This window comes from Castor canadensis, chromosome 7 (assembly GCF_047511655.1).
Source record: "Castor canadensis chromosome 7, mCasCan1.hap1v2, whole genome shotgun sequence".
Lineage (NCBI taxonomy): Eukaryota > Metazoa > Chordata > Mammalia > Rodentia > Castoridae > Castor > Castor canadensis.
In genome coordinates, this window is record NC_133392.1 from 151055067 (window position 1) to 151082988 (window position 27922).

A 27922-nucleotide genomic window follows, 5' to 3' on the forward strand; every position below is an offset into this window, starting at 1 on the left:
ATGCCAGAGCCTGAGGTTCTGAGCCTCAGTTTTCAGCTGGGCCAGGTCCTGAACCCCCACCTCCCTGCCCTGCGACTCGGCTCCTCCTCACCTCTTTCCAGCGTCTTCCTCTGTCAGGTGCAGGGATCTCCTGAGCCCTGAGGCCAGGAGGACGCCCAGGGAGGAGTGGGGAGCACAGGGGCTGGGGGCCAGTTCTTGAGCCTCCCCTGGGACATCTTTGTTCTAGGTGCTGTTTCCAGATGCCATAAAAATGGGTAGCAGGACACAGCTTCCAGCTCCAGGAGGCCCGGAGAGGGGGCTCGGACACACAGAAGCATCGGACGAGAGGCCCTGGGAGCTCGGGACCCAGGAACAGAGGCCAGGGTGAGCCGGGGGCATCCGAGAGAGAGAGAAAGAGAGAGAGAGAGAGAGAGAGAGAGAGAGAGAGAACTCCCAGGCTGAGGCAAATCCAGTGGGCCACAGCACTCTATAGTTCCCTTTCCTTGCACCAATGGCACTAAATAATTGTGTCAACTTTTTCTTATTTTTTCAGTACTGGGATTTGAACTCAGAGCCTCACACTTGCAAGGCAGGCACTCTACCACTTGACCACTCCACCAACCCTTTTTTGTGACGGGGTTTTTTTGGGATAGGGTCTCCAGAACTGTTTGCCTGGGCTGGCTTCAAACCGCGATCCTCCTGATCTCTGCCTCCTGAGTAGCTAGGATTACACTCGTGACCTTGTGTAGACAGCCTTAAACTGCTCTTTCCTTTCATCTGTTTCTTAAACTATGCTTAAGGGAATACTTTGTGATTCAGGCAAAGTTTTAAGCTTGGGAGATTTTCACTGTGGCATGATTTAAATGCTAAAAAAAAAGAAAAAAAACTGGAAGAAAATTGCCAGGTGCTGGTGGCTCACGCCTGTAATCCTAGCTACTCAGGCAGAGATCAGAAGGATCACAGTTCCAAGCCAGACCTTATCTCGAAAAAACCCATCACAAAGAAAGGGCTGGCGGAGTGGTTGAAGGGGTAAGAGCGCCTGCCTAGCAAGTTGAGGCTCTAAGTTCAAACCCAGTTCTGCCAAAAATAAATAAATAAATAAAATAAAATTGGAAATCCCTTAAATTGGCCACACAATAAGGAAATGGTTAATTATGGTTATTTACAAAAATATGGAATTTTGGACTTGCATTGGAATGTGTGTTTGGTAGGACGTAGGTCACGGCAATCCCGGCAGCTCCGGGCTCAGAAGCAGGAGGATCATGAATTGAGGCCAGGCTGAGCAACACTTAGTGGGACCCTAGCCCAAAAGAAATAAAGCTAAAGGGCTAGGGGCAGAGCTCCTAGCACTTAACAAAAGAGAAAGAAAAAAGTGTTTATGAAGGATTGTTTTTGGTGGTACTAGAATTTGAACTCAGGGCCTTATGCTTGCTAAGCAGTTGCTCTACCATTTGAACCACTCCACCAGCCCTTTTTGCTTCAGTTATTTCTCAGTTAGGACCTTGAGATTTTTTTTTCATTTTTTTTTATTCATATGTGCATACAATGTTTGGGTCATTTCTCCCCGCTTCCCCCACCCCCTCCCTCTCCCCCCACCCCCTCACTACCAGGCAGAAACTATTTTGCCCTTATCTCTAATTTTGTTGTAGAGAGAGTATAAGCCATAATAGGAAGGACCAAGGGTTTTCACTAGTTGAGATAAGGATAGCTATACAGGGCATTGACTCACATTGATTTCCTGTGCGTGTGTGTTACCTTCTAGGTTAATTCTTTTTGATCTAACCTTTTCTCTAGTTCCTGGTTCCCTTTTCCTATTGGCCTCAGTTGCTTTTAAGGTATCTGCTTTAGTTTCTCTGCATTGAGGGCAACAAATGCTAGCTAATTTTTTAGGTGTCTTACCTATCCTCACCCCTCCCTTGTGTGCTCTCGCTTTTATCATGTGCTCAAAGTCCAATCCCCTTGTGTTTGCCCTTGATCTAATGTCCACGTATGAGGGAGAACATACGATTTTTGGTCTTTTGGGCCAGGCTAACCTCACTCAGAATGATGTTCTCCAATTCCATCCATTTACCAGCGAATGATAACATTTCATTCTTCTTCATGGCTGCATAAAATTCCATTGTGTATAGATACCACATTTTCTTGATCCATTCGTCAGTGGTGGGGCATCTTGGCTGTTTCCATAACTTGGCTATTGTGAATAGTGCTGCAATAAACATGGGAATGCAGGTGCCTCTGGAGTAACAGTCTTTTGGGTATATCCCCAAGAGTGGTGTTGCTGGATCAAATGGTAGATCGATGTCCAGCTTTTTAAGTAGCCTCCAAATTTTTTTCCAGAGTGGTTGTACTAGTCTACATTCCCATCAACAGTGTAAAAGGGTTCCTTTTTCCCCGTATCCTCGCCAACACCTGTTGTTGGTGGTGTTGCTGATGATGGCTATTCTAACAGGGGTGAGGTGGAATCTTAGCGTGGTTTTAATTTGCATTTCCTTTATTGCTAGAGACGGTGAGCATTTTTCATGTGTTTTTTGGCCATTTGAATTTCTTCTTTTGAGAAAGTTCTGTTTAGTTCACTTGCCCATTTCTTTATTGGTTCATTAGTTTTGGGAGAATTTAGTTTTTTAAGTTCCCTATATATTCTGGTTATCAGTCCTTTGTCTGATGTGTAGCTGACAAATATTTTCTCCCATTCTGTGGGTGTTCTCTTCAGTTTAGAGAACATTTCTTTTGATGAACAGAAGCTTTTTAGCTTTATGAGGTCCCATTTATCTATGCTATCTCTTATTTGCTGTGCTGCTGGGGTTTCGTTGAGAAAGTTCTTACCTATACCTACTAACTCCAGAGTATTTCCTACTCTTTCCTGTATCAACTTTAGAGTTTGGGGTCTGATATTAAGATCCTTGATCCATTTTGAGTTAATCTTGGTATAGGGTGATATACATGGATCTAGTTTCAGTTTTTTGCAGACTGCTAACCAGTTTTCCCAGCAGTTTTTGTTGAAGAGGCTGCTTTTCTCCATCGTATATTTTTATCTGAGGTTGGCCTCAGACAACGATCCTTCTACTTATAAGCCTCCCACATAGTTGGGATCACAGGAGTGCATCACCATACCCTGCTAATTCTGAGATGGGATCTTGCTAATATTTTGCCAGGGCTGGCCTCAAACATCAAGCCTCCCACATCTCTGCCTCCCAAGTAGCTGGGATTACAGGTGTGAGCTACTGGCACCCAGCTGAAGACAACAATTTAATAACTCTCCATCAATAATATATACATGCATGAGAAGAGTGAGAGAGAAACCACAGAACATTAAAGTGAAACCAGGGAGACATACGTTCAAATCCTGAGCTGCCATCTTTAGCTTTGTGACCCTGGGGTCAAGATTCTCAAGCTTTCTGAAACTTGATTCTCTCTGACTTTTCTGTTTCTTTTTTTTCCCCAAAAAAAACCAATAAATAATACTAAAAAAAAAATTAAATCCTTGGGGAATTTATGCCAGTTCTTCATTTGTTCTCCAGGCATGAAGTATGCCTACTTCTACTCCTGTGCTCCAGGCTGGGAGCTGAGGTGTCCCTTGGTCTGTTGTCCCCCTCAGGAAGCAGTCATCTTGGGTAGCCCTGGAAGGACCTGGGGAGCTGCAGGCAGGCCAGGAAGAGGCCCCACCCGGGAGTGGGCAGGAGATGCTGCCATCCGGACTTGGTGCAATCCCTGAAGGGCTGCAGCAGCTGGGGATAGAGACCGAGGACCAGTGGCGGGGACCCCAGAGCCCAAGGGCTGTGGGGCGTCAGCCCCCGGAGAGCTGTCAGGTAAGAAGGCATGGGATGTGCTCGTGGGCATGGGCTGGCATTTCTCACGGGCAAGTACCCAAGGGTGGGTACGCAATCACACGAATGTCTTGTTTCTTGTTAAGAAACTGCCCTGTGGTTCTTCCAACTGGCTGGGCCACCTGGCGTCCCCACGAGAATTCCAGCTGCTCCAGTGCCTCACAAACTCGATATGGCCTGGTTTGTTTTGTAATCTAAGCAAGTGTGTAGTCAAAATTCACTGTGGCCCTAATTTGCATTTCCCTAGTAACTATTGATGTGCTTACAGGCCATCCCTGTATCATCTTTGGAGAAATGTCTATTCAAATACTTTGCTTGTGATTTTAGTTGAATTTATCACTTTATTGTTGAGTTGTAAGAGTTCTTTTTATGTCCTGGATATTAGACTTTTGTCAGATATATGCTTAACAAATTTTTTCTTCATGCTGTGCCTGTCATTCTGTGGGAACTCTGTCCCTTCCTTTTCTTTCTTTTTTTTTTTTTTTTTTTTGAGATCAGGGCTTCTCCTCCGGTTGTTTTGGAGATGGGGTCTCACAACTATTTGCCCATGCTGGCCTCAAACTGCAATCCTCCCCATCTCAGTCTCCCAAGTAGCTATGTTTGCAGGTGTGAGCCACCAGTTTGCCTTGCTAAATTGACTGTTTTCTTACTGCTGAGTTTGGAGAGCTGTCTACTCTGAATACAAGAACTTTATCACATGTTGTATTTGAAAATGTTTTCTCCAGTGTGTGATTTGTTTCTTCCACTCTTTTAACAGTGACTTTCTGAAGTTCTTAATTTTAATGAAGTCTAGTTTACCAGCTTTTATCTTCTATAGCTCCAGGTTTTGGTGCTGCATCTTAGACGTTTTTCCTTAGCCTAACATCGCACAGGATTTCCTCCTGTTTTCTTTAAGAAATTTTATATTTTAGGTTTAACATTTAGGTCTATGCTCTTTTTTTGTTTTTCTTTGAGTCAGGGTCTTACTATGTAGCCCAGGCTGACCTCAAATTCACAATCTTTTTGCCTCTGCCTCCTAATAGCTGGAATTACAGGTACACACCACCATGCCTGGTTCATCATCCATCATCTTTTTTTTTTCTCAGTAGTGGAGTTTGCACTCAGGGCTTACACACTTGTGAGGCAGGTGCTCTACTGGTTGAGCCACACCTCCAGCCCTTTTTGCTCTGGTTATCTTGGAGGCAGGGACTTGCTTTTTGCCAGCCCAGCCAGAACCACGATCCTCCTAGTTTAGGCTTCCTGCCATTGCCAGGATGATAGTTGAGTACCACCACATCAGTTTTTTTCATGCGGTAGGGTCCTGCAAACTTTCTTGCCTAGGCTGACCTTGATCTCTGATCCTTCTGATCTTAGCCTCCCACGTAGCTTAGGATGGCAGGTTCAAGGCTTGGGTCAGAATGAGCATGTGTTGGTTGGTCTCCAGGTGAGTGTTGAGGTCTACCTGGGAACCAGGGTGGGGCTCCCCATCTTTGGCATCCTTGTCCTCTGCAGGTCCCAGAGTATCAGTCACCAGGTCACGAGGCAGCAAATGGGTCAGAAGTTGCACAGCCAACAGAGCCTTTTTGCACTTTGGACAGCTGGGGGCAGTCACTGAAAGATGATGTCCCCAGGGAGGAAGGCATCCCACAAGTTAGGCTACAGGAGTCTCTGCCGAAGCCCCGCTCAGGGGCACACGAGACCAGCTCCCAGGAAGCACTGCCACTAATGCCCAGGGTAACTGCAGAGAAAGAGATGGCCAGTTCTCTCTTGCCACTCATGCCAGGACCTCAAATACCCAAAGAAAGGTAAATCTCCCCTCCCCCATGCCATCCCCTGCCCCTACAAGGCTGCTCTTCTCCTAAGTCACAAACTGCTCCCGACCTGCTCTAAGACCTTGGGACCATTACACCTCTCTGAGCATGGCCTCAACTTCCCCATCTGTACTGGCTCTAAGACCAGAACTTGTTCCGTGGGCCTCTGTCCATAAGGATGTGAGAGAATGAGGGGCCAGGGAGATGAGACTGGGGTGTGGGACTGAGTGTCCTGGGGGCTGAGAAGGGGCTGCAAAGGGCAAGCCTGGAGCTGAGCCCTTGTCCCCCCTTCTCTGCCCTGGGATTTCTCCCTTATTTAGACTTGAGGCTGTGGAGACCCAGCCATCACCCAGGCCTCTTCTTTCACCAGTAAGTGGGGTTGGGGGGGGTGAGGAGTGGGATAGTGGGGAATTGTGAGGAGGAAGGGGGTAGAGACAGAAATAGGATAGCTTTGGGAACCAAACTGGGGGATGTGTGAGGGTGAGAGTGTATGTACCTGTGCTGTCCTTGCACATGTGTGTGGCGGTGTGTGCGCGTGTATTGAGTGAAGGTCAAGGTCGCTATTGCACTATAGAACCTTGGGTCCATCCCTGGTCATGGCTACTTCAATGCCAGCACAGCCACACAATCCAAAGCTTCCTGAAATTCAGCACCTGGAGGCTTCCAGCTGTCCCCACCCTACCAGCTGTGCCACACCTGCCCTGTTTCTTTCTGCCCCCTTCCTTGACAATGCCCCAGCCTGGAGTCATTCATCCAGGCCCACAGTGGCAGCCCCAAGCTCAGCTCCCCATGTCAAAGACCCAGTACGGCTGGTGATGTTCCCTTATCAAGCAATGACCATGAGTGTCATTTGCTCCTGGCCTTTCAGGTTGGTCCTTGGCCATATGGCCTCCACCCCAGGGCTTCCCCCACTGCCCTCACCCCTGCTGGATCCCACTTATTATTTGATCTCCTTCCCTCCCCACACAGGATCAATCCCCCCATTCTACAGCGCCAACCTCGGCCCTCGCTCTCCTCTCCTGTGGTCTCCTTCCTTTGCTTCTGTTCCATTCCACCCCTCAGCGGTTTCCACACTCCCTCCTTTCTCTCCAGGTCCCAACAATCTCTACTTTGCAGGATCAAAAGGTCTGTCCTTATAGAGCCTGCCTCAAAAGAGCCTATGACGCTGTGGTCCCTCCCTCCTTGTGACCACAGTCTTCCCCAGACTCAGGGCCCTTCCTAGTTCACTGGCTGCTCCTTCCCAGCCTCGCCTCACGGTCCCCCTCATGGTCTCCACCTCTGCTCGCTCATCTCCGCTCTCCCTGGATGATCGATCCCATTGAGTCTCTGATGGTGTTCCAATCCGCATCTCTAGGCCAGACCTTGCCTTTAAATTGCAGGCTGCCTGACTGAGTTCCTCACACAGGGCTAGTTCACTCCTCAGGCTGAAGGGCCCAGAGCACAATGTTGTACTTTCTACCTCATGCCTGTTCCTCTCCAGTCTCCTCCTCTCAGCAAGCCATCTTGCCTTTCACCTGGGGGCTCACAACACTCAGCTCAAACTCATGTCTGGTTCCTCTTTTCCCCCTACAATTCCTTCTCACTCAATGCACCTGTAAGCGTTGCCTAGTACAACCTATAACCGAAATCCCAAAGCCATCCCTTCCTGCCATCACCCTGGTCCCACCTTCATTCTCTTACAGTAAGATTCAGAACCTTCACCAAAGCCCATAAGGCCCTGTTATCTAGCCACTGGTGAGATTTCTTTTTTTTTTTTTTTTTGGTGGTACTGGGGTTTGAACTCAGGGTCTCATGCTTGCTAGGTAGGCACTCTACCACTTGAGCCACTCCGCCAGCCCCCCCTCCCCCCCATGAGATTTCTATCCCTTAGATATGCTAAGCTTATTTCTACCTCAGGGCCTTTGCACATGTTATCGTCTGTGTCTGAAATTCTTCCCATAAATACTCATAGCTGATTCTACAAAGTCATTCAGGTTTCAACTTAAATGTCACTTTTTCAGTAAAACCTTCCCTAGCCACCTGATCTCAAATAGCCTGTAGTCACAGTCACTCTACCTTCTTACGTGTTTTATTGTAGTGCTTTGTAGTATTTCCTTTATCTGGCATGATTATGTTGACTTGTGAACCTGTTATCTAGAACATAAGCTCCATAGTGGCAGCCATTCTAGTTTGCTCACTACTCTGTGATCCTACTCATAGTAGGTATGGGGACTTGATGAATAAGTGAATGGGTGGGGATAATGCCAGGTGCCTTCCTGGGCCAATGAGAGGTCAGATGAGATAATAGGGAACGTTGTCAGGCGCCAGTCACTCATGCCTGTAATCTAGTTGCTTGGAAAGCAGAGATCAGGAGGATCACAGTTCCAAACCAGATGGGGCAAATACTTTTCAAGACCTTATCTTGAAAAAATACCCATCACAAAACAGGACTGGCAGAGTGGCTCACACCTACCTAGCAAGTGTGAGGCCCTGAGCCTAAACCCCAGTACTGCAAGCAAGGAAGGAAGGGAGGAAGGGAGGGAGGGAGGGAAAGAGGGAGGGAGGAAAGAAGGAAGGAAGGAAGGAAGGAAGGAGGGAAGGAAGGAAGAAAAAAAGACTCCTGGAGTGTGCATTTCCTTCTCTTCCTCCCTGCCCGGGCATGACCTGGACTAGATCCGTGGGAGAGGACAGAAGAGGGAAGAACAGAGGAGAGGATCCTGGTGAAAATGAGCTTGTCAAAACCAAACCCAGCAGGGAGTACAGAGTGAGGGAAGGTAGTAAGGGGTGGGGGGAAGACACTGGTGGCTCACACCTATAATCTTAGCTACTTGGGAGGTTGAGACCGGGGAGGATTGTGGTTCGAGGCCAGCCCAAGCAAATAGGTTGAAGAGCCCCCATCTCCAAAACAGCCAGAGCAAGATGGACTGAAGGTGGCTCAAGCTGTAGAGCACCTCCTTTGCAAGCAGGAAACCCTGGGGGTATTTGTGTCACCAGGAAAGTTTACTTTGTTTTCTTACAAAGAAAAGAATATAGGGCTGGAGGTGCAGCAACATGGCAGAGTGCACAGAGCATGCATGCATGAGGCTCTGGGCTCTATCCCCCGCACCCACTGCCCAAAAGGAAGGAAGACATATTTACGTACTGACGGGAGTAAACCTGGTGGAGCAAAAGAAAGTGGATGCTTTCAGAAGAGCAAGTGGCTTGGGGCTGGCGGGCTGGCCTGGGGACAGCCTGTCCCTCTGAGGGGAGAGCCCTGATGCAGGAGGTGGCTAGACTGGCTGAATGAATGAGAAATAATATCTTGAGTGCCTCGGATGGGCTGGGTACAGGTGGATCAGGGAGGCAGACAAGGTCCTGCCCTGGAGCCATGCCACTTACATTCCGGTCAAGCTGGCAAACAGCAGGCAGGAGTAAGGTCATCACAGCCTCTGCTGGCTTCAGTGAAGGAAATAAAGTGTTGGGACACAAAATAACCCACCCAAGGTCAAGGGCATAGGTGGGAGGTGGCAGGTCACGTGGGCGAGGACGGGAGTGGGGGCCTAGTAGGAGAGTTGGGGCAAGCCTCCAGGGACTCAGAGAGGCAAGGGCAGTTTGAAGAGACTCTCACAGAGTGGGAGGCAAGGAGAGGCTTTGTGACACATTCCGGGTAAGGAGGCCTCCCAGATGCCCTCCTCTGTCCCCAGGAGGTGAGGGACATTGGCAACAGGAGGGCATCGGACCATGCACAGAAGAAGCTGCAGGAGTTCCAGGCGGCTGCAAGGGTCCAGAGCCCTGGGAACCCCCGGCAGGGCTTCATGAAGTGCTTGCTGGAGGTGGAGGAGGAGGAGGCCACCCATCGGAAGGCCTCAAAGGCCCGGGCCTTGGCAGCCCGGAGGTCCTCTAGGACCCTGACCTCTGTGCCCTCCTCAGGCCCTGTCAACAACTCCACCCCAACCTTGCCTCTGACCCTGCCTCAGACCCCCACCTCCACCTCTACCACCATTCCATTGTGGGCCCGGCCACATTGTGGGCCTGGCTCAGCCCCTGCTCCTGTGGGAGCCTCCATCCCAGGGTCAGTGCCCACCCCGGACCTGGGCTGGAGATGGTCAGACTTAGTGCCCCAGAGCAACGAGAGGAGCCTGGGTTATGCCAAAGCAAGGTAGGAGTCACTGCCCAATGAGCCCCTATCCCGAGCCTTGTCCCCGCCATGAGTCCCTGGCTTCCCTCTTCCACAGTGTTGTCCCTGTCCCCACGCTTGCCTCTTCTCTGTGTGTCAGTCTCTTCTCCATGTGTTTCCCAGCATCCCTCAGGACTCTCTCTTCCTACTTTTGATCTCTCTCTCTCTCTCTCTCTCTCTCTCTCCATCTGTGCTGGGGATGTAGCCCAGGGCTCAGACTCTCAAAAAACACTTTGACAGCCCCCCTTTCCATTTCCACTTTGACTCCCCTGTCTCTCTACCTCTGCCTTATCCCTCCTCTGGCCCTACCTCTTCTTGTCATTCTCGGCTTCTCCCTTGGCCACAGGCTGCAGAGCCTTCCTGGGACTGTTTCCCGTGACCTCCTGTCTCCAGCTTCCTCTTTCCTCCATGGTCATTGTAGCACGTGGGGGCAGAGCCGGGCTGCAGGTTGCCCTGGGCCTGTTTGTCGTCTGCAGGCAGGAGCAGGAAGAACGAGGCCTCAGGCTGTGTCCAAGCTGGGAGGAATGGAATGGGGAGCAGCTCACCTTGAAGCAGGAAGAAGGTGAGGGCAGGCCGGGGACCCTGATGTACAAACTCTGCCCTACTGCCTTATGCAGTGGTCTAGGGGGTTACCTGCACTTGACCTAGGGCACAGAGCACAGGAGGCGGACTGCAGCCTGCTGGGTCATCTGACTTGGAGTCTCACTTGGGGTCTAGTGCTCTATCACCTCCACAGCTTCCTTTGGAGGGGACGGAGGCCCTGCTGAGCTGCAGACTCTGGGGGCCCTTCTGCCTCCCCTGCCCTAAGCCGCTATTCTCCAGAGGCAGCCTGGGGGGGAGATGGGACTCCACCCCGCCTGCTATCCTAAACAGTCCCTCTCCAACTGGCCACCAGCCCTGTACAGATTCTGTTTCTCATCACATCTCACTCCACCAAAAAAAAGTTCAGCACCTAGGGGAGGGTCCCGTGCCTCTGCTCCATATTTCTTTCCCCACATTGCCCAATGCCCTAGAAGAATGGATGTGCATCCTCCCTCCCATCCCCAGCTCCTCCCAAAGTCTGGAACTCTCTTGACCTGAGTGGCCCCTGTTTCTGCCTTCCCTGAAGATGCTACATGGTCCTGTGATACCCTTGAAGCTCACTGCTTTTAGTATTAAAACTCCCTAGCCAGCTGGGCATGGTGGTACATGCCTATAATCCCAGCACTTGAGAAGCTGAGGCAGAAAGATCCAAGTTCAAGGCCAGCAGGGGCTGCATAGCAAGACCCTGTTTTTTTTTTTTTTAGTACTGGGGTTTGAACTCAGGGCCTCACATTTGCTAGGCAGGCGCTCTTATTGCTTGAACCACTCCACTAGCCCAAGACTGTCTCAAACACAAGCAAAAACAAACCCTTGGGCCATTTGGGGGTGGTGTGGAGGTTTTTTTCCCAAGCACAGCCCTGCCCTCTCTGCTGTTCATGAATAACATGTCTCTTTGCTGTGGAGACCTGAGGTTCCTACCATGACGCATCAGCCTCCGTCTGATGAGGAAAGAGGTGACTGCCCTGCTCCCTGGGCACTCTGGCATTTTGTGATTTGGGTGATGGTTGTTTACTTGTTTGTTTGGTATTGAGAATTGCCAAGCAACCTCCACCAGGCATTTTGCTTGTAAGAGCTGTCCTGGTTCTTCCTTCACCATGGGTCCGCCCTACCCCAATCCTACCCACCCTCTTCCCAGTCAGAGACTTGTGGACACACAGAGTCTGCTGCGTGTGGCCCTGGTTTCATGCAAAGGTCAGGAGGGTGTACGGTGGATTTCCCCACCTCCTAGGCCTCCTAGCGGGAATCAAGCTCTGGAGGACGGTGATGTCCCAGAGCCAACCACATTGGTCAGCTTGGGCTTCCATAGCAAGATATCAGTTTCAGCTGGCTGGCTGAAACAGCAGACATTTGCCTTCACGCAGTTCTGGAGTCTGGAAGTCCAAGATCAAGGTGCCAGCTGAGCCGATTTCTCTTGAGTCCTCTCTTCTTGGCTTGCCTTCTCCCTCTGTCCTGTACCTGCAGGCCAGGAATCTTTGTTGTCCAAATTTCCTTCTCCTACATGAGGACAGCAGTCAGACTGGATTAGAGCCCACTCTAATGGCCTCATTGTAACTTAACTGCCTCTTTAAAGACCCTCTCCTCAGGCTGGAGGTGTGGCTTAAGAGGTAGAGCAGCTGCCTGCTAAGCACAAAGTCCTGAGTTCAAACCCCAATACTGCTTTTTTAAAGAAAGTCTCCAAATACAGTTACATAGGTCCTGGAGGGTAGGGCTTTCAACATAGGACTTTGGGCTCACAGTCCAACCCATAAAGAGCATCCCAGCTTGTCACGTGGCAGAGTCACTTGCTGGGCTCTGTTTGTCACCAGTACCTTGAGTACTGGATTCATGATGTCATCAAAAAGAATTTCAGATAAACAAACAAAACCACCACCAACAAAAAGAATTTCAGGACACATCAAGGTAGAGACCAAAAAAAAGTTTATTAGTGAAACAAAGCAAAGGAAAGATAGAAAGATAGTACACACCCAGAAATGGGTGTGGGTGCACTGAGTGCTCTAACATCAGGGATATTTATGGTAGTAAAAGGGTTTGGGGATTTTGGGGATGAGTGCTTCCCTTTGTGCTGGACAGCTGGTGCAGTCAGTCATTCTTCTTGTTACAATATCAATTGGGCCCAAAGCCATCAAGTCTGGTGAGTTTACTGAATTCTGGTCACTGTGGCCATTTCCCCCGAACATCCCTTTAAACAAAGAGTGGGTTTTACCAGATGCTCATTTTAAGCCAAATATCCTCCTTAAGATAATTTTTTTCTGGCCAGTGAGGTGGCTCCTACCTGTAATCCCAGCTATGCAGAAGGTATAGGTAAGAGGATTGCTGTTTGAGGCCGGCCCTGGGAAAAAGCAAGAGACCCTATCTGAAAAATAACTAAAACAAAAAGGCCAAGCAAAACAGCCTGGGGAGTGACTCAAGTGGTAGAGTACCTGTCTAGTGATCATGACGCCCTGAGTTCAAGTCCCAGTAGGGCCACAAACACAAAAGGTTTTTTTTCCTTCTTTGCAAATCCTTCTGTGTTCAAAGGTATTATTTCATCAATTTTTTTTCTCCCCAGCATAAGTGTCTTTTTTAAAAAAACAAAACAGAAAAACATATCCTTTCTCAGTTCCCAGAGTGTAGTCATCATTTGGGCAAGTGACAATGTCAGCTGTGTCTTTTGAACTCTGTTTCAGCTCAGTGAGGGAGTATGAAGACTAAAGCAAAGAGGGCAGTGCTCTTGTGCTTTTTTGTCTTTTTGTTTTGTTTTGTGTTTTTGCGGTACTGGGGCTGGAATTCAGGACCTTCACCTTGAGCCACTCCACCAGCCCTCTTTTGTGAAGGGTCTTTTCGAGATAGGGTCTTGTAAACTATTTTTCCTGGGCTGGCTTCAAACTACGATCCTCCTGTTTCTGCCTCCTGAGTAGCTAGGATTACAGGCATTTTAAATGGAGCTGTTCACTAGCACAAAGTGTATCTCTGAATTCCTGGCTCCTGTTTCCCCGTGCCTCCTTGTCCCAGATCCATCCTGCCTCCTGTTGACCTAGATTTTGCTGTAGGTTGACACACCCTGCACTGCAGGCTTCTGTGTCATGAATGCTGCTGGGAGCCTTTCCCAGCATTCTTCCTGTTCTGACCACAACACAAAGCTCTCCTAGAAGCCAGGTCCGTGCAGAGAAGGGACTGCAGACACCGGGGGCAAGGGTACAGACTTAGAAAGACCTGTCTGGTCACCTCACCGCTGAGCCTCAGTTTCCCCATCTTTACAAAAGGAGTAAGCATTCTACTCCTGCAAGGATGATGAATATGACTAGTAAAGTGCTTACTTAGCCAGCGCTTGGCACAGAGGAGGGTGCCCTATTGTGGGGTGCTCATGAGTAGCTCCTGCCACACCCACCGAACCCCTGACCTGGCCTGGGAGTACAGAGGGCAGTGAATCCAGGGGGCTACTTTTGCTTTTTTTTTTTTTGGTGTACTGGAGTTTGAATTCAGGACCTCACACTTGCTAGGCAGACTCTCTACCACTTAAGAACTCTGCCACACCTTTATTTTGTGATAGGGTTTTTTGAGATAGGGCCTCAAGAAGTTTGCCCAGGCTGGCTTTGGACTGCGATCCTCCTGATCTCTGCCTCCTGAGTAGCTGGGATTACAGGCGTGAGCCACCAGCGCCTGGCTCACTTCTGCTCTTTGAATTAGCTTTGTCCCTCCAGCCAGCATGATGGGTCAGAGACTGGCTGCAGGGATGGTATGAGTGGGGCAACAGCAGCAGCCCCTTCCTGAGAACCCTTCCTCCCCATAGCCTTCCGCAGCTACTATGAGATCTTCAATGGCCCTGGCGAGTTGGATGCACAAAGCCTGAAGAACATCCTGCTCCTCGTGGGCTTCTCCTTGACGCAGGCCCAGGTGGAGGATGCCCTGATAAGTGCTGATGTCAACGGTAGGCAGGTGGCTTCACACCTGAGCCCCAGCAGGGCCCCACACCGGTGTGAGGTCTGAGCAGGCACATGGGGCTGTGTCTTGGAAGGACCCACGCTTGGCTTCATGCCCAGCTGTCAAAATCAGAAAATCTTTCTATAATGTTTGAACAGGAGGCCCCGTCCTGCCTTGACATTGTGCTCTGGGTCCTTCGATTATGTTGCAAGTCCTGGTTCTGAGAGTTAGTGCTCCCTGAGCAACCATTCAGCTCACCTGTGGGGGACCCGGAGATGATCAGGACCCCAAGGTGCAGATGTCCTTGGGGATCCTGTCCCTGCTGGCTCTTGAGATATTCCTCTATGACTCGGTCACTCACAGTGGAATGCCTTGGAGAAGTCACTGAAGTTCTCTTTACCTCAGTTTCTCCATCTGTAAAATAGGCTGACTGTTAGACTGAAGAGAAACACAGCAGGATGGGTGGGAGGTGACTCAACACCAGCAGAGGCTTTACTCTGGAAAGGGAGCCTACGAAGAGGGTCTCCAGCAAGAGGGCCAGAGCCCCCTGCCACGCACAGGTTTGGGGGAGACACGGGGGCTGCCGGTGGAAAAATACCAAAGGTCACTAGATGTTCTTGTGGATCACTAAGGAATCTGTTGCTGGCCAACCAAAGAAGGTGAGCTGTGATTAGGTCACTCATCTGCTCAACTGTCCTTGGCACTCCCCTGGAGATAAACATTAACAACTTTTTGTCAGTCTTTGGGGCCAGGTGGGGAATTTCCAGTAAGCCACCTGTGAGGGGGACAGGGTGAGCTCCTAATATGGCCGTTCACCCTAACACTGACAACGGTACTTAACTCACCAGGCTTCCGTAAAGATGAAGTGAGACAATCCAGACATAACATCTGGTGCAGTGCCTGATTTCAGGAGACATCAGCTGCTGACATCACTCATTCAATAAATAGTTACTAAACGCTACTGCGTGCCCATTTCTCGGCAGAGCTCCAAGGACAGCTGTGTAAGACACACGAGCCTGCTGCTCTCAAGGGGCTCACAGACACAGTTATTGCCATGGGGCAGGGACCGCCACAGAGGGTGTGGAGGCTCACACCTGTAATCCCAGCTACTAGGGAGGAGGATATGGGAGGGTCAGGGTTCGAGGTCAACCTCAGAGAGAAAGTTAGTGAAATCCCATCTCAACAAACAAGCTGGGTATGATAGTACACAGCTTAGTGGGAGGTGTAGGTAAGAAGATTACAGTTTGAGGCTGGCAAAAATAGGAGGTCCTTTACTTATTTATTATTTATTTGAGGCAGTACTGGGGTTTGAACTCAGGGCCTCATGCTTGCTAGGCAGGTGCTCTTCCACTTGAGCAACTCTGCCAGCCCAAAGGGGCAGAGCCTACCCAAAAATTAACTGAAGCCAAAAAGGACTGGGGAGACATAACTCAAGTGTAATAGAGCATCTGCACAGCAAGCATGGGGCCCTGGTTCAAACCCCAGCTCCACCACTACCCCCAAAAAAGGAAGTACCAATGTTAGCAGCACATATATAAGCTTTGAAGAAAGGGTCAGGAAGGAAGGCTTCCTGGAGGAGGTGATGCCCGAGTGGAGTAGTGATGGACTAAGCAGGAGTTAGATGGGGAGAAAAGGAAGAAGGGCATTCTTGGTGGCAGAAATAGTACAAAGGGCAGAGAACAGTGTGAGGGGAGGATCGCTTGGTGGGGCAGGCGAGACACAGGGTGCAGGGAATAGTGGGGCTGTGTGGGACCTGGCCTTGACGGCCCTGCTTCCTCTGCCACCACACACAAGTCCAGAATATGACCTGAGAGGCTGGGGGTGTTGTTCAGTGGTAGAGTGCTTACTTAGCATATGTGAAGCCTTGGGGTTCAGTGCCAGCACTGCAAAAAAAAAAAAAAGAGTTGACCCCAGTTCTACCTCACTGAGCTGAGCAAAAACCTTCTTTTTTTTTTTTTTTATTCATATGTGCATACAATGTTTGGGTCATTTCTCCCCCCTCCCCCACCCCCTCCCTCTCCCCCACCCCACCTTAATTCCCAGCAGAAACTATTTTGCCCTTATCTCTAATTTTGTTGAAGAGAGAGTATAAGCAATAATAGGAAGGACCAAGGGTTTTGCTGGTTGAGATAAGGATAGCTATACAGGGCATTGACTCACATTGATTTCCTGTGCGTGGGTGTTACCTTCTAGGTTAATTCTTTTTAATCTAACCTTTTCTCTAGTTCCTGGTCCCCTTCTCCTATTGGCCTCAGTTGCTTTAAGGTATCTGCGTTAGTTTCTCTGCGTTGAGGGCAACAAATGCTAGCTAGTTTTTTAGGTGTCTTACCTATCCTCACCCCTCCCTTGTGTGCTCTCGCTTTATCATGTGATCAGAGTCCAATCCCCTTGTTGTGTTTGCCCTTGATCTAATGTCCACATGTGAGGGAGAACATACGATTTTTGGTCTTTTGGGCCAGGCTAACCTCACTCAGAATGATGTTCTCCAATTCCATCCATTTACCAGCGAATGATAACATTTCGTTCTTCTTCATGGCTGCATAAAATTCCATTGTGTATAGATACCACATTTTCTTAATCCATTCGTCAGTGGTGGGACATCTTGGCTGTTTCCATAACTTGGCTATTGTGAATAGTGCTGCAATAAACATGGGTGTGCAGGTGCCTCTGGAGTAACCTGTGTCACAGTCTTTTGGGTTTATCCCCAAGAGTGGTATTGCTGGATCAAATGGTAGATCGATGTCTAGCTTTTTAAGTAGCCTCCAAATTTTTTTCCAGAGTGGTTGTACTAGTTTACATTCCCACCAGCAGTGTAAGAGGGTTCCTTTTTCCCCGCATCCTCGCCAACACCTGTTGTTGGTGGTGTTGCTGATGATGGCTATTCTAACAGGGGTGAGGTGGAATCTTAGCATGGTTTTAATTTGCATTTCCTTTATTGCTAGAGATGGTGAGCATTTTTTCATGTGTTTTTTGGCTATTTGAATTTCTTCTTTTGAGGAAGTTCTGTTTAGTTCACTTGCCCATTTCTTTATTGGTTCATTAGTTTTGGGAGAATTTAGTTTTTTAAGTTCTCCATATATTCTGGTTATCAGTTCTTTTGTCTGATGTGTAGCTGGCAAATATTTTCTCCCACTCTGTGGGTGTTCTCTTCAGTTTAGAGAACATTTCTTTTGATGAACAGAAGCTTTTTAGTTTTATGAAGTCCCATTTATCTATGCTATCTCTTAGTTGCTGTGCTGCTGGGGTTCCATTGAGAAAGTTCTTACCTATATCTACTAACTCCAGAGTATTTCCTACTCTTTCCTGTATCAACTTTAGAGTTTGGGGTCTGATATTAAGATCCTTGATCCATTTTGAGTTAATATTGGTTTAGGGTGATATACATGGATCTAGTTTCAGTTTTTTGCAGACTGCTAACCAGTTTTCCCAGCAGTTTTTGTTGAAGAGGCTGCTATTTCTCCATCGTATATTTTTAGCTCCTTTGTCAAAGACAAGTTGGTTATAGTTGTGTGGCTTCATATCTGGGTCCTCTATTCTGTTCCACTGGTCTTCATGTCTGTTTTTGTGCCAGTACCATGCTGTTTTTATTGTTATTGCTTTGTAATATAGTTTTAGTCAGGTATCGTGATACCTCCAGTGTTGTTCTTTTCACTGAGTATTGACTTGGCTATTCGTGGCCTCTTGTGTTTCCAAATAAATTTAACGGTAGATTTTTCAATCTCTTTAATGAATGTCATTGGAATTTTGATGGGAATTGCATTAAACATGTACATTACTTTTGGAAGTATCGACATTTTTACTATGTTGATTCTACCAATCCATGAGCATGGGAGATCTCTCCACTTTCTATAGTCTTCCTCAATCTCTTTCTTCAGAAGTGTATAGTTTTCCTTGTAGAGGTTGTTCACATCTTTTGTTAGGTTTACACCTAGGTATTTGATTTTTTGTGAGGCTATTGTAAATGGAATTGTTTTCATATATTCTTTCTCAGTTTGCTCATTGTTACTGTCTAGAAATGCTAATGATTTTTCTATGTTGATTTTATATCCTGCTACCTCGCTGTAGCTATTGATGATGTCTAGGAGCTTTTGAGTGGAGTTGCAAAAACCTTCTTGAGTCTTGCCCTCATCCATGAGTTGGGGTACAGCCCTAGTCACATGTGTGACTAAAAGATTAGAGACCCTTTAGTCATCTGTCAAGTTGTTCAGAACACCCACTGAGCACAGGACAGAACACACAGTCCTTCCTCCAGAACTGCTATCAAATTCCAGGTGTCACAAGTACATGGGCGAAATACGGGGGTCTCATGACAATGTTTGATGTGGGGTCTCACCGGATTGTCTGAATCTCAGAGGAAGCCACGGTCAAAGGGGAGCAAGCATGGGAGTTGGGGCAGGGAAGGAGAGGATTCCAGGAAGAGGAAGCAGTATGTGCAAAGGCTCTGAGCAGACAACAATGTGGCCTGCGAGGAGAGCTGCTAGTGCTAGGAGCCGGCCACAAGGTGAGCCTGAAGACGGTGACTGGCAGCTCCTGCCAGGGCCTTGAAGCCACAGTGGGAACTTATGGGTCTGTATCCTCCTGCAGTGACTGGCACTTGCATTTCGTGGGCAAGGTGACATGCAGGACCTGATCTAAGCACTTCGTTCATTTCATCTCCCATGACATAGGTGTTGCGAGAGCCATACTCAGAGACAAGAAAACCCAAACTTCCTGGGGTTCAGAGACTTGATCACGTGGCTAGGAAGTGGTGGGTCTGGGATATAAGCCCTGATCCCTGCTTCTGAGACACATGGTCTGGTAGCTTCTAGCCCACGTTTTTTTTTTTTTTTTTTTTTTTTTGTGGTACTAGGGTTTGAACTCAGGGCTTAGTACTTGCTAGGAAGGCACTCTACTGCTTGAGCCACACCTCCAGTCCATTTTGCTCTGATTATTTTGGAGATGAGATCTTGAGAACTATTTACTTAGGCTGGCCTCAAACCTTAATCCTCCTGATCTCAGCCTCCCAAGTAGCCAGGATGGAAGACGTAAGCCACCTCCCCCAGCTATCCCAGGTTTTAGCTCTGCTGTCCTATACATCAAATCTATATTATATTCAGACCCAGTGAGTGAGTGTTGATGCTATGCCTGGGATGCAATGCCTGGGCCTGCTCCTGAAGGCCCCTGCCCACCCTGTTACTCCTCTGGCCTCCGCAGGAGATGGTCATGTGGACTTCAAAGACTTCTTGGCTGTGATGACGGACACCAACCGCTTCTTCTGCTCCATGGGTGAGCAGGGATGAGCCCAGGCTACTCAGAGCTGGAGGAGGGGCCAGGAAGCTGATGGTGTGGGAGACACCCAGGGCCACCCAAGGGTAATGGCAGCCACCATCCCATGTCCCCAGAACAGAATGCCCTGATGGACATGGCCCCCCCAAATCCCCACACGCTACTCTTTGAGATCCTGTCTCTTCTGGTGGAGATGTTAGCCCTGCCGGAGACAGCCTTAGAGGAGATCACAAAGTGAGTGGGGCTGGCTTGTTGGAGGTGAAGGGTGGAGGACATAAAAGTGGTATTTAGTGTTCTGGCAGCTGGAGACTTTGGACATTTAGGACTCTTAGTTGCAAGTGAAAAAAGCCAGTAAATAAAACTGACTTAAGAAGAGGGATGTATTGGCTCAAATAACTGCTCAAGGCTTCAGGAATGGCTGGATCCAGGAGACCAGATGATATCGGTATTTAACTCTCCATCTGTCCGTCTCTGTGTGTGGGAGGCTCAGTTAAGCTGTCCGTGTGGGAAGGATGTGCAGCCCCATACTCGCACTCTCCTAGTCCAGCGACTTCAGCAGGAAGATGAAGTCTTTCCTGCAGTGTCCATACAGCAGTCCCAGGAAAGGATCTGATGGCCCCTGCCTGGGGCCAAAGGAAAGCCTCTGCATGTCTCCAGGGAGGTTGGTGGGTGGATAGTGTGCACCTAAGGAAGAGATGACCACAGGTAAGAGACATAAGCGCTCCAGGGCTAGAGGTGAGGGGTGAGTGTGGAGTGGCCCAGGTGATGTCCAAATAGCAGTGTCAGACCCTGTGCCTCAGTGGGCCTTGGCCTCCAACTTGAGACACTCTCATCCTTGTTGCTGGACAAATGCTAGCTTTCAACAGGGGTGTTTGTGGGAGTCAGATGGGATCAGAGTGCAAAAAGCACTTTGTTGACTGCTCTGCACAGTTTTTATACCTGTTAGAGGAAACCCTGGATTCGAAGGAGGAAGTAAGGTCTGGAGCTCTGCCTGGGCCTCTCACTACTTCTGTAGCCTTAGGCAAGTCACTTTCTCTGAGCCTGTTTCCTCATCTATAAAATGGAGACACATTTCCTTAGCTCTTCAATGAGAGTAACAACCCAACCAGGAGAGCCACTATTATAAATTCTAGTTTGAACCAGTCTGATGTCAGAAGGGCTATGTCAGTCCAGTAGGCAGGGAGAGAGAGACCATAATTTCTTCTTCAGCTTTTTTTTTCCTATTCAAGTCTTCAGTAGATTGGGCGAGGTCCACCCACACTGGGGAAGGCAGCCTGCTTTACTTATTCCATGGATTTTGATGGTTAATCTTATCCTGAGCACGGCTCCTCCCACCAGACACACCCAGAATAACATTTAACCAAATGTTCTGGTGTGGTGGTACACACCTTTAATCCCAGCACTCCGGAGGCTGAGGAAAGAGGATCAAGAATTCTAGGCCAACCTGGGCTATGTAGTGAGACCCTGTCTCAGAACAAAACAACCCCGAAAACCAAAACCAAGTATCTGGGCACACTGTGTCCAGTAAGTTTCCACATAAAATTAGGTGTCATTGCCAGGTGCTGGTGGCTCACGGCTGTAATCCTAGTTACTCAGGAGGCAGAGATCAGGAGGATCGAGTTTGAGGACAGCCTGAGCAAATAGTTCACAAGACCCTATTGTGAAAATAACCAACACAATACAGGACTGGTGGAGTGGTTTAAGTGGTAGAGTGCCTGCCTAGCAAGCGTGAGGCCCTGAGTTCCAATACTGCCAAAAAAAATTAAGCATCGCTTACTGTGTGATGAACAATAAGTTCTTGATAAGGCCTCCTGAGCCCTATCAAGATCAGTAGAATGTGACCATCATCCAGGTCTTTCCAGTCGGCCCCGCCCACCCTCCAGCAGCCACCATTCTTCTAGTATTTCTCATCCCAGAGTGATTTTGCCTCTTACAACTTCATACACATGGATACATACAGTTTTGGGGGCCTCACTTCTCTCCTCAGCAGTGATTTTGAAGTTCATCCATGCCTCCTGACTTCGGGGTAGTACTCTACTCCCACAGCTATGCCATGCTTTACTCATCCATTCTGTTAGTGATGGACTTCTGGGCTGTCTCCCAATTTGGGGTTAGAATGAATAAAGCTGCTGTTAACATTTTTGTGCAAGTCTTTTTGTGGATTTATATTTTTGTTTTTCCTGGATAAATGCCTAGAAGTGGGTTCTCTGGGCCATTGGGTAAGTGTGTTTAGTTATAAGAAACTGTCAGGGCTGAATGCCATGGCTCAAGCCTGTAATCCCAACTACTTAGGAAGCAGAGATTGGGAGGATTGCAGTTTGAGGCAAAAAAATCAATGAGACACCATCTCAACAAATAAGCTGGGCATGGCAGTACATGCCTGTTATCCAGCTATAGGTGGGAGGATTGTGGTCTGAGGCCAGCCTTGGGCAAAAAGGGGCTGAAGGTGTGACTCAAGTTGCAGAGTGCTTCCCTAGCAAGTGCAAGGTTCTAAATGGGAAGGAGGGATGGAGGAAACGAGGGAGGGAGGAAGGGGGAGGGAGGGAGGGGGCAAGGAAGGAAGGAGAGGGGAAAGGAAGGAAGGAGGGAGGGAAGGAAGCAAGCAAGTAAGCCAGGGACTGGTGGAGTGCAAGTATGAAGCCCTGAGTTCAAATGCCTGTGCCATAAAAAAAAAAAAAAGTCAGACCTTTTTCCAAATGGTCTGCCCTTTTGGAAAAGGTAAATTCCCAACAGTACATGAGCATTCCAGTTGCTCCTCTTCTCGTGAAAGCGTGGCACTGTCAGTTTTCATTTTAGTTAGCTGGTGGCGGTGTAGCGGTGCATTTTGTTTTACTCACATTTGTTTACACTCCTTATGCTTTACTTGCCATGATCTTGAATTTATGTGGGTAGGATCGCACAATGGGCCTTCTGCTGCTTGTTTTTTCTCTTTGACATTGTTTTGTGGTTCCTCTGTTTTGATGACAAATGCTGATGGCATTTGTCATTGTCACTGCTACACAGTATCGTGCAGCATGTGATGGACAGTAGGGCTGGCTTCAACAACAGGTGCACAAATATTCCTGTCTCCTGCCTGGGACAGATGGGCAAGAGTTCCCCAGAGCAAGCTCTTAAATCTTTTGTTCTCAAGACTCTTACATTCTTAAAAATTATTTAGGACCCCAAGGAGACTTTGTATCAGTATTTTTTTATATTTAGTATTCCATAAAAGGGCGTTTACAATTATCTCTTAATTTATTGGCATAACTATTGTTACCTAAATAACGTTTTTAATGAAAAGTAACTATATTTTTAAAAATTAGCCAGTTGCTGGTAATTTACGCTTGTAATCCTAGCTACTTGGGAGGCTGAGATTGGGAAGATCCAGGTTCCAGGCCAGGCCAGGCCAATAGTTTGCAAGACCCCATCCCCAAAATAACCAGAGCAAAATGGACTGGAGGTGTGGCTCAAGTGGTAGAGTGCCTGCTTTGTAAGTGCAAACCCCTGAGTTCAAACCTCAGTCCTAACAAAAAAAATTGTTCTACAATATTTCAATTTAAAAAACCTTTTTTCTGCAGTACTGTGGTTTGAACTCAGGTCCTCACACTAGCTGAGCAGGTGTTTTACCACTTGAGCTACTCTGCCAGCCTTTTTCAAATCTCTTTAGCATCTGGGATAGAAGGCAGCAGGATGCTCATACTTGCAATGGCAGCAACTCAGTGCTGCCATTGCTTCTTGCTTTGAAGTGTATGAAGAAAATCTGGCCTCACACCAATATGTAATGGAGAAGGAAGTATGTTAATAGTTTTCCCTCTCTTTGGTGATATTGTTTGAACTCAGGACTTTGAGCTTATCAGGCAGGCGCTCTACCACTTAAGCACACTCCCCAGCCCTTTTTGCTTTATTTTTTTTTCTGTGAACTGGCCACTTTCCTGCTTCTTTGGATACCTTGTGATATTTGGTTGCATCCTGGATGTTTTGGTTGCGTACCTTTTTATTTTTGGAGGCCTGGTTTCTTGCTTTGTCAGAACATATTGGGAAAAGCCCAGGTGTTTCCTAAGTCCTCTAGAGGACAAGACTCAATTTCCAAGCTTTTCTTCCTGCAGATCCTGCTTTTCCTGCCTTTTAAGGAAGGTCCATAATAGACCCTGTGCTAGGACAGGGATCAGCAAACTGCAGCTGGCCACAACCAGCCTGCCCCAGGTTTATGAAGTCATATCACAACAGTCAACAATTCTCTCTTGCCATAATGGCAGAGTTGAGATTGTGACAGAAACCACCTAGCCTGCAAAACCAAAAACATTTTCTATCCATCCCTTCAGAGAAGTTTGCCCAGCCCTGCTCTAAGTCAGGGTCCTTCGTCCTAGGTGTGGCTTTCCTGATAGCTCAGCTCCATGTTCTAGGGTGTTACTGATATTTAATTGAGGTCTTTCCACTGTGGCTGGATTGGAATCCGCTGTTCTCCTCCAGTGTCTTCTGCTTTCAACACTGTAAGCTTTTTTGGGGGGAGGGGAGGGGCACTGGGGCTTGAACTCAAGGCCTACACCTTGAACCACTCCACCAGCCCTTTTTTTGTGAAGGGTTTTTTCGAGACAGGATCTCGCAAACTACTTTTGCCTAGGCTGGCTTTGAACCTCAATCCTGCTGATCTCTGCTTCTGGAGTAGCTAGGATTGCAAGTGTGAGCCACTGGCCAATATAAGCCTCTGTAGCAAGCCTTAGCACTTTTGCCCTGTGCCAGAGACTTGTAGAGAGCTCCATAGTCATCCACCCACTAGCCCTGGCTTCCTCCTGTCCAATCGCCTGACACCCGGATTCTAGCTGCCCTGAACTCTGGTCTCTACCTTCTGGGTCCTGTAGGACTTGGGTGCTCTCTTTCACTTGCCACACTGTGCATGGAACTATCCCTGGGCAGAGAGCTAGAGCGATTGAGGAGTTAACCTTGTATATCTCCCTTCTCAGCAATCGTAGCAGATTCAGGGTGTGGCAAGGACTTGCTTTCTGGTTCACAGACACACATGGTAGAAAGGGATGAAGATTCCAATAGGCACTAATTAGGCATGAGGACTCCACCCTCATGACCTAATGACCTTTCAAAGGCCCTACCTTCAAAAGTACTATCACTTTGGGAGTAAGGAGTTCAGCACAGGAATTTAGGGGAAGAAACCACCATTCAGACCACAGAAGACGATTAGTCTCTTTACCAGCTACCTAGGGCCCAGGAGGAAGATTTAAAATTATTATTATTTTTTTTTTGGCAGTACTGGGGTCTGAACTCAGGACTTCATACTTGCTAAGCAGGTGCCCTACCACCTGAGCCACTCCACCAGCCCTTTCTTTCTGTGTTGGGTATTTTTGAGATAATGTCTTTCAAACTATTTGCCTGGGCTGGCTTCCAATCCTCCTGATCTCTGCCTCATGAGTAGCTAAATTACAGGCATAAGCCCCCAGTGCCCGGCTTCAATTTCTTTTATGGTAATGACTACTCACATTTTTTACTTCTTTTTGAGTCAGTTTTGGTCACTTCTATTTTTCTAGAATTCATCCAGTTCTAGTTTTCAAATGTAGCCTTTACTTCTTTCTGAGCACCTGGCCCTCTTGATGTATTTGTGTTTCTTGATGGTCTGACTTTTTCACTGGCTATATCCAGGTAGCTGATTCCAGGAAGGAAGGGAAGGAGTGTGAGCAGTGAAAGAGGCAATTCAGGATGTGATACTGAGTCATGCTCCCCAGGATCTTCTGAGGAATGCTGAGTTGTGGGAAAACACACCTTGTCCACCAACTCTTTTTGCCAAGGGTGGGGGCCACAAATGTTTAACTCCTGTGCACCTCTGGGTTGCATGTGTGTCAGAGAACAGCAGAACAGACCTTAAGGTGGGCTCTGTGGTTGTCCCTGTGAAGCCCTTGCAAAAATGGAGTGAGAGGTGGGATTGAGACAATGACACGGAGGGTCCTTGTGTGGTATCTTCTCCCGTCTTCCCCAGGCACTTAGAAGAGTGGTGAGCATATAGGGAATAAATGGAAAAAAACAAAACCAAAAAAACCTCCTAGACACCATAAACACCTTCAGCAAACTAGCAGGATATAAAATCAATTTACAAAAATCAGCAGCCTTTCTATATCCAACAATGAACAGATTGAGAAGCAGATTCACTGAGTGAATACTTGCTGAATGAATGGTGTGGCAGTCTAGTGGGGGGAAATGCAAGTAATAATGAGCTAAGAAATAAAGTGAGTTATAGGCTCCGAGGGACAAGTACAGGCTGTCAGGCACCTGTGGCAGGAGCCTCAATGGTCTGCAGGGAGTGGATGGACAGAAGACTTTTGGGAGGACAAGGAGAGTTAGTGGCACAGCTGCTTTAGAAGCAGTTGCACATCCAAGTGAAAATATCAGAAACAGAAGTCATGGGCACCAAGCACCAATCTGTGCTTGATGGGCCTTGTTATGTGCAGTGATCCATCCCTGCCTCCCCTGGGGAAACCATTCCCCCCTCCCCACTGCACATAGGGGGACTGAGGTCCAGAGCAGGAAGACCTGGGACTAGAACCCAGGTCTCCTGAATGTGGGCTTGTGTTCCTGCTGCAGAGCTGGCCAGGGGTTCAGGAAGAGGGGTGAATTAACCAGTGGGGCTGAACTGGTGGGCACTGCCTCCCCAGCTACTACCAGAAGAAGCTAAAGGAAGGCACCTGCAAGGCCAGAGAGATGGAGTCAGCCATAGGCCGGCTACGGGCTCGGAAGAAGCTTTCCTATAACCCCCAGCATGCAGACAGCTTGGAAGTCCCAGAACGAAGGGTCCTCAGGATCCTGAGCCGGCTAAAGCAGCAGAACTATGGTGAGGTCCCATGGCAGGGCTGGGCGAGCAGAGCCCTGGCCACTTTGCCTGCTTTTTCTAGGTCCCCACACAGCCAGACCCAGGGAGCTGAGTGGCTCCTTGGGAGCCCTTACTAAATGAGCTACCCCACATTCAACTCTACAAGAGGCTCTTGCACTGGACTCTCACCCTCCTGCCCCTGAGTAAAGACTGGTCCTGAGAGCCAGGGCTGGGAAGGGAGCAGCTGTGGAGCAATCCCAGATCACTGGTGACAGAGTACCCACTGGAACCAGTCACATGCATGGCCCTTGGCATGTGCCTAAGTTTACTATCCATGACCACATACCGTCCCCATTTTACAGATGAGAAAAATGGGAACTGAAGTTCAATGGACTGGTCCAGGTGCTCCCAGCTAGGTTGCTGGATAAGTTTGTATCAGGTCATTCTACTAGACAAGGCTGCGTCCCTTGCTAAGGTTCAACTTATTAGGCCCCTACTGTGTGCGAAGTGATGAACTAGGAGCTTGCGATCTCTCGAGTGTGCCTACCAGACTTGGCCAAAACCCATCATCCTAAAGACATCTGCTCGTTTTAAGCTATGGTCAGCCTTTATTCTGTGCCCAGCATTTGGCCAACTGCTTTGCACCTATCACTTCTTTTATCATCATCTACTTTGTGAGGTGGGTACCACCGTAATCACCAGCTTAGAGGTTCAGAGTCATTAAGTGACTTGCTCAAACCCATCCAGTTCATTATGTAGGGAAAGCCAGGATTCCACCTGGGTCTGCTGGCCTCCCAAAGCTGGCAGTTCTCTGAACCGTTCCCAATCCTCCTGCCTCTTCCTCCTTTCACCAGCTGCCAACCTGCAAAGCCCCTATGCCCAAGTGCCCTGTATCCCACTCTGCCCAAGGGTGGATAAGAAGATGGTCCGTCAGAAGCAGGGCAGCCACTACGTACTGGACCAGTGTTCCCTCACTGGCCTGAGCCCCGACCTCCGTAGCCTCTTCTTCCAGTCAGGACTTCAAGGAAGCAGGTAGGTGCTGAGGGCCAGGGCCCTCTGTCCAGGGTCTGTGCATCAGGTAGACCACTTCACTGAAGCAGGAGTACCTAAGCCTTCCTGGGCCTAGGACTCAAGTGGCTGATACCCACCATCTTTCTTAGTCTGGCGCTGCCCCCCTTCCCATGCATAGAACTGAACTCAGCACTCCTCTGCCCTAGCCTGGTTCCATTATTATTGAGAAGCAGGCTCAGCAACTGGGCAGAGAAAAGGGTCCCCTTCTAGGCCCCTGGACTTGGGATCAGGTTCCTAAACCCAACTGGTCAATTCCAGATGACCTCTCTCCCATAGAAACACAGGGCTGGCTCAGGGCTGGCTCATGGCTTGGGTAGAGGATCAAATGTCTCCTACTCTTCTGGCCCACCCCTCTTCCCAGGGAACATAGCTCCGACAGCAGAAAATGGCTCAGCTCCATGCCAGCTCGAACCCTCTGACGCTCTGGAGCCCTGACTGCGGGCAGTTCAAGGCCTGCAGACAACTGGGCAATAAGACAGGGCTGGCTGCTGGAATGTGCTTTTATGGCCTGGTAAGCCAATAAACACCAAGAACCTCACCTTCTGTGCCTGGTGCCAAGGAAGGCCTCACAATTTTCACCAACCTA

At 48.5% G+C, this 27922-nt stretch overlaps 1 protein-coding gene across 1 annotated transcript; it reads left to right on the top strand.

Annotated features, from left to right (window-relative positions):
* On the top strand, nucleotides 1–27755 carry Spata21 (spermatogenesis associated 21). The gene is made up of 13 exons (XM_020168844.2): nucleotides 1–117; nucleotides 227–363; nucleotides 3575–3785; nucleotides 5295–5587; nucleotides 5914–5962; nucleotides 9256–9710; nucleotides 10205–10290; nucleotides 14080–14217; nucleotides 19404–19475; nucleotides 19592–19709; nucleotides 26111–26286; nucleotides 27120–27297; nucleotides 27698–27755. The coding sequence occupies exons 1-13, from the start codon at nucleotides 1–3 to the stop codon at nucleotides 27753–27755; spliced, it is 2088 nt and encodes a 695-aa protein (XP_020024433.2).
* The last annotated feature ends 167 nt before the right edge of the window (nucleotides 27756–27922 follow it).

What these genes read in the sequence shown, in the direction of transcription:
- Spata21 (XM_020168844.2), top strand. Translation starts at nt 1, where the DNA reads ATGCCAGAGCCTGAGGTTCTGAGCCTCAGTTTTCAGCTGGGCCAGGTC. An exon ending in CCGCTTCTTCTGCTCCATGG is followed by an intron (nt 19,476 to 19,591) that starts GTGAGCAGGGAT and finishes CCATGTCCCCAG; the next exon opens with AACAGAATGCCCTGATGGAC. An exon ending in GCTAAAGCAGCAGAACTATG is followed by an intron (nt 26,287 to 27,119) that starts GTGAGGTCCCAT and finishes TCCTTTCACCAG; the next exon opens with CTGCCAACCTGCAAAGCCCC.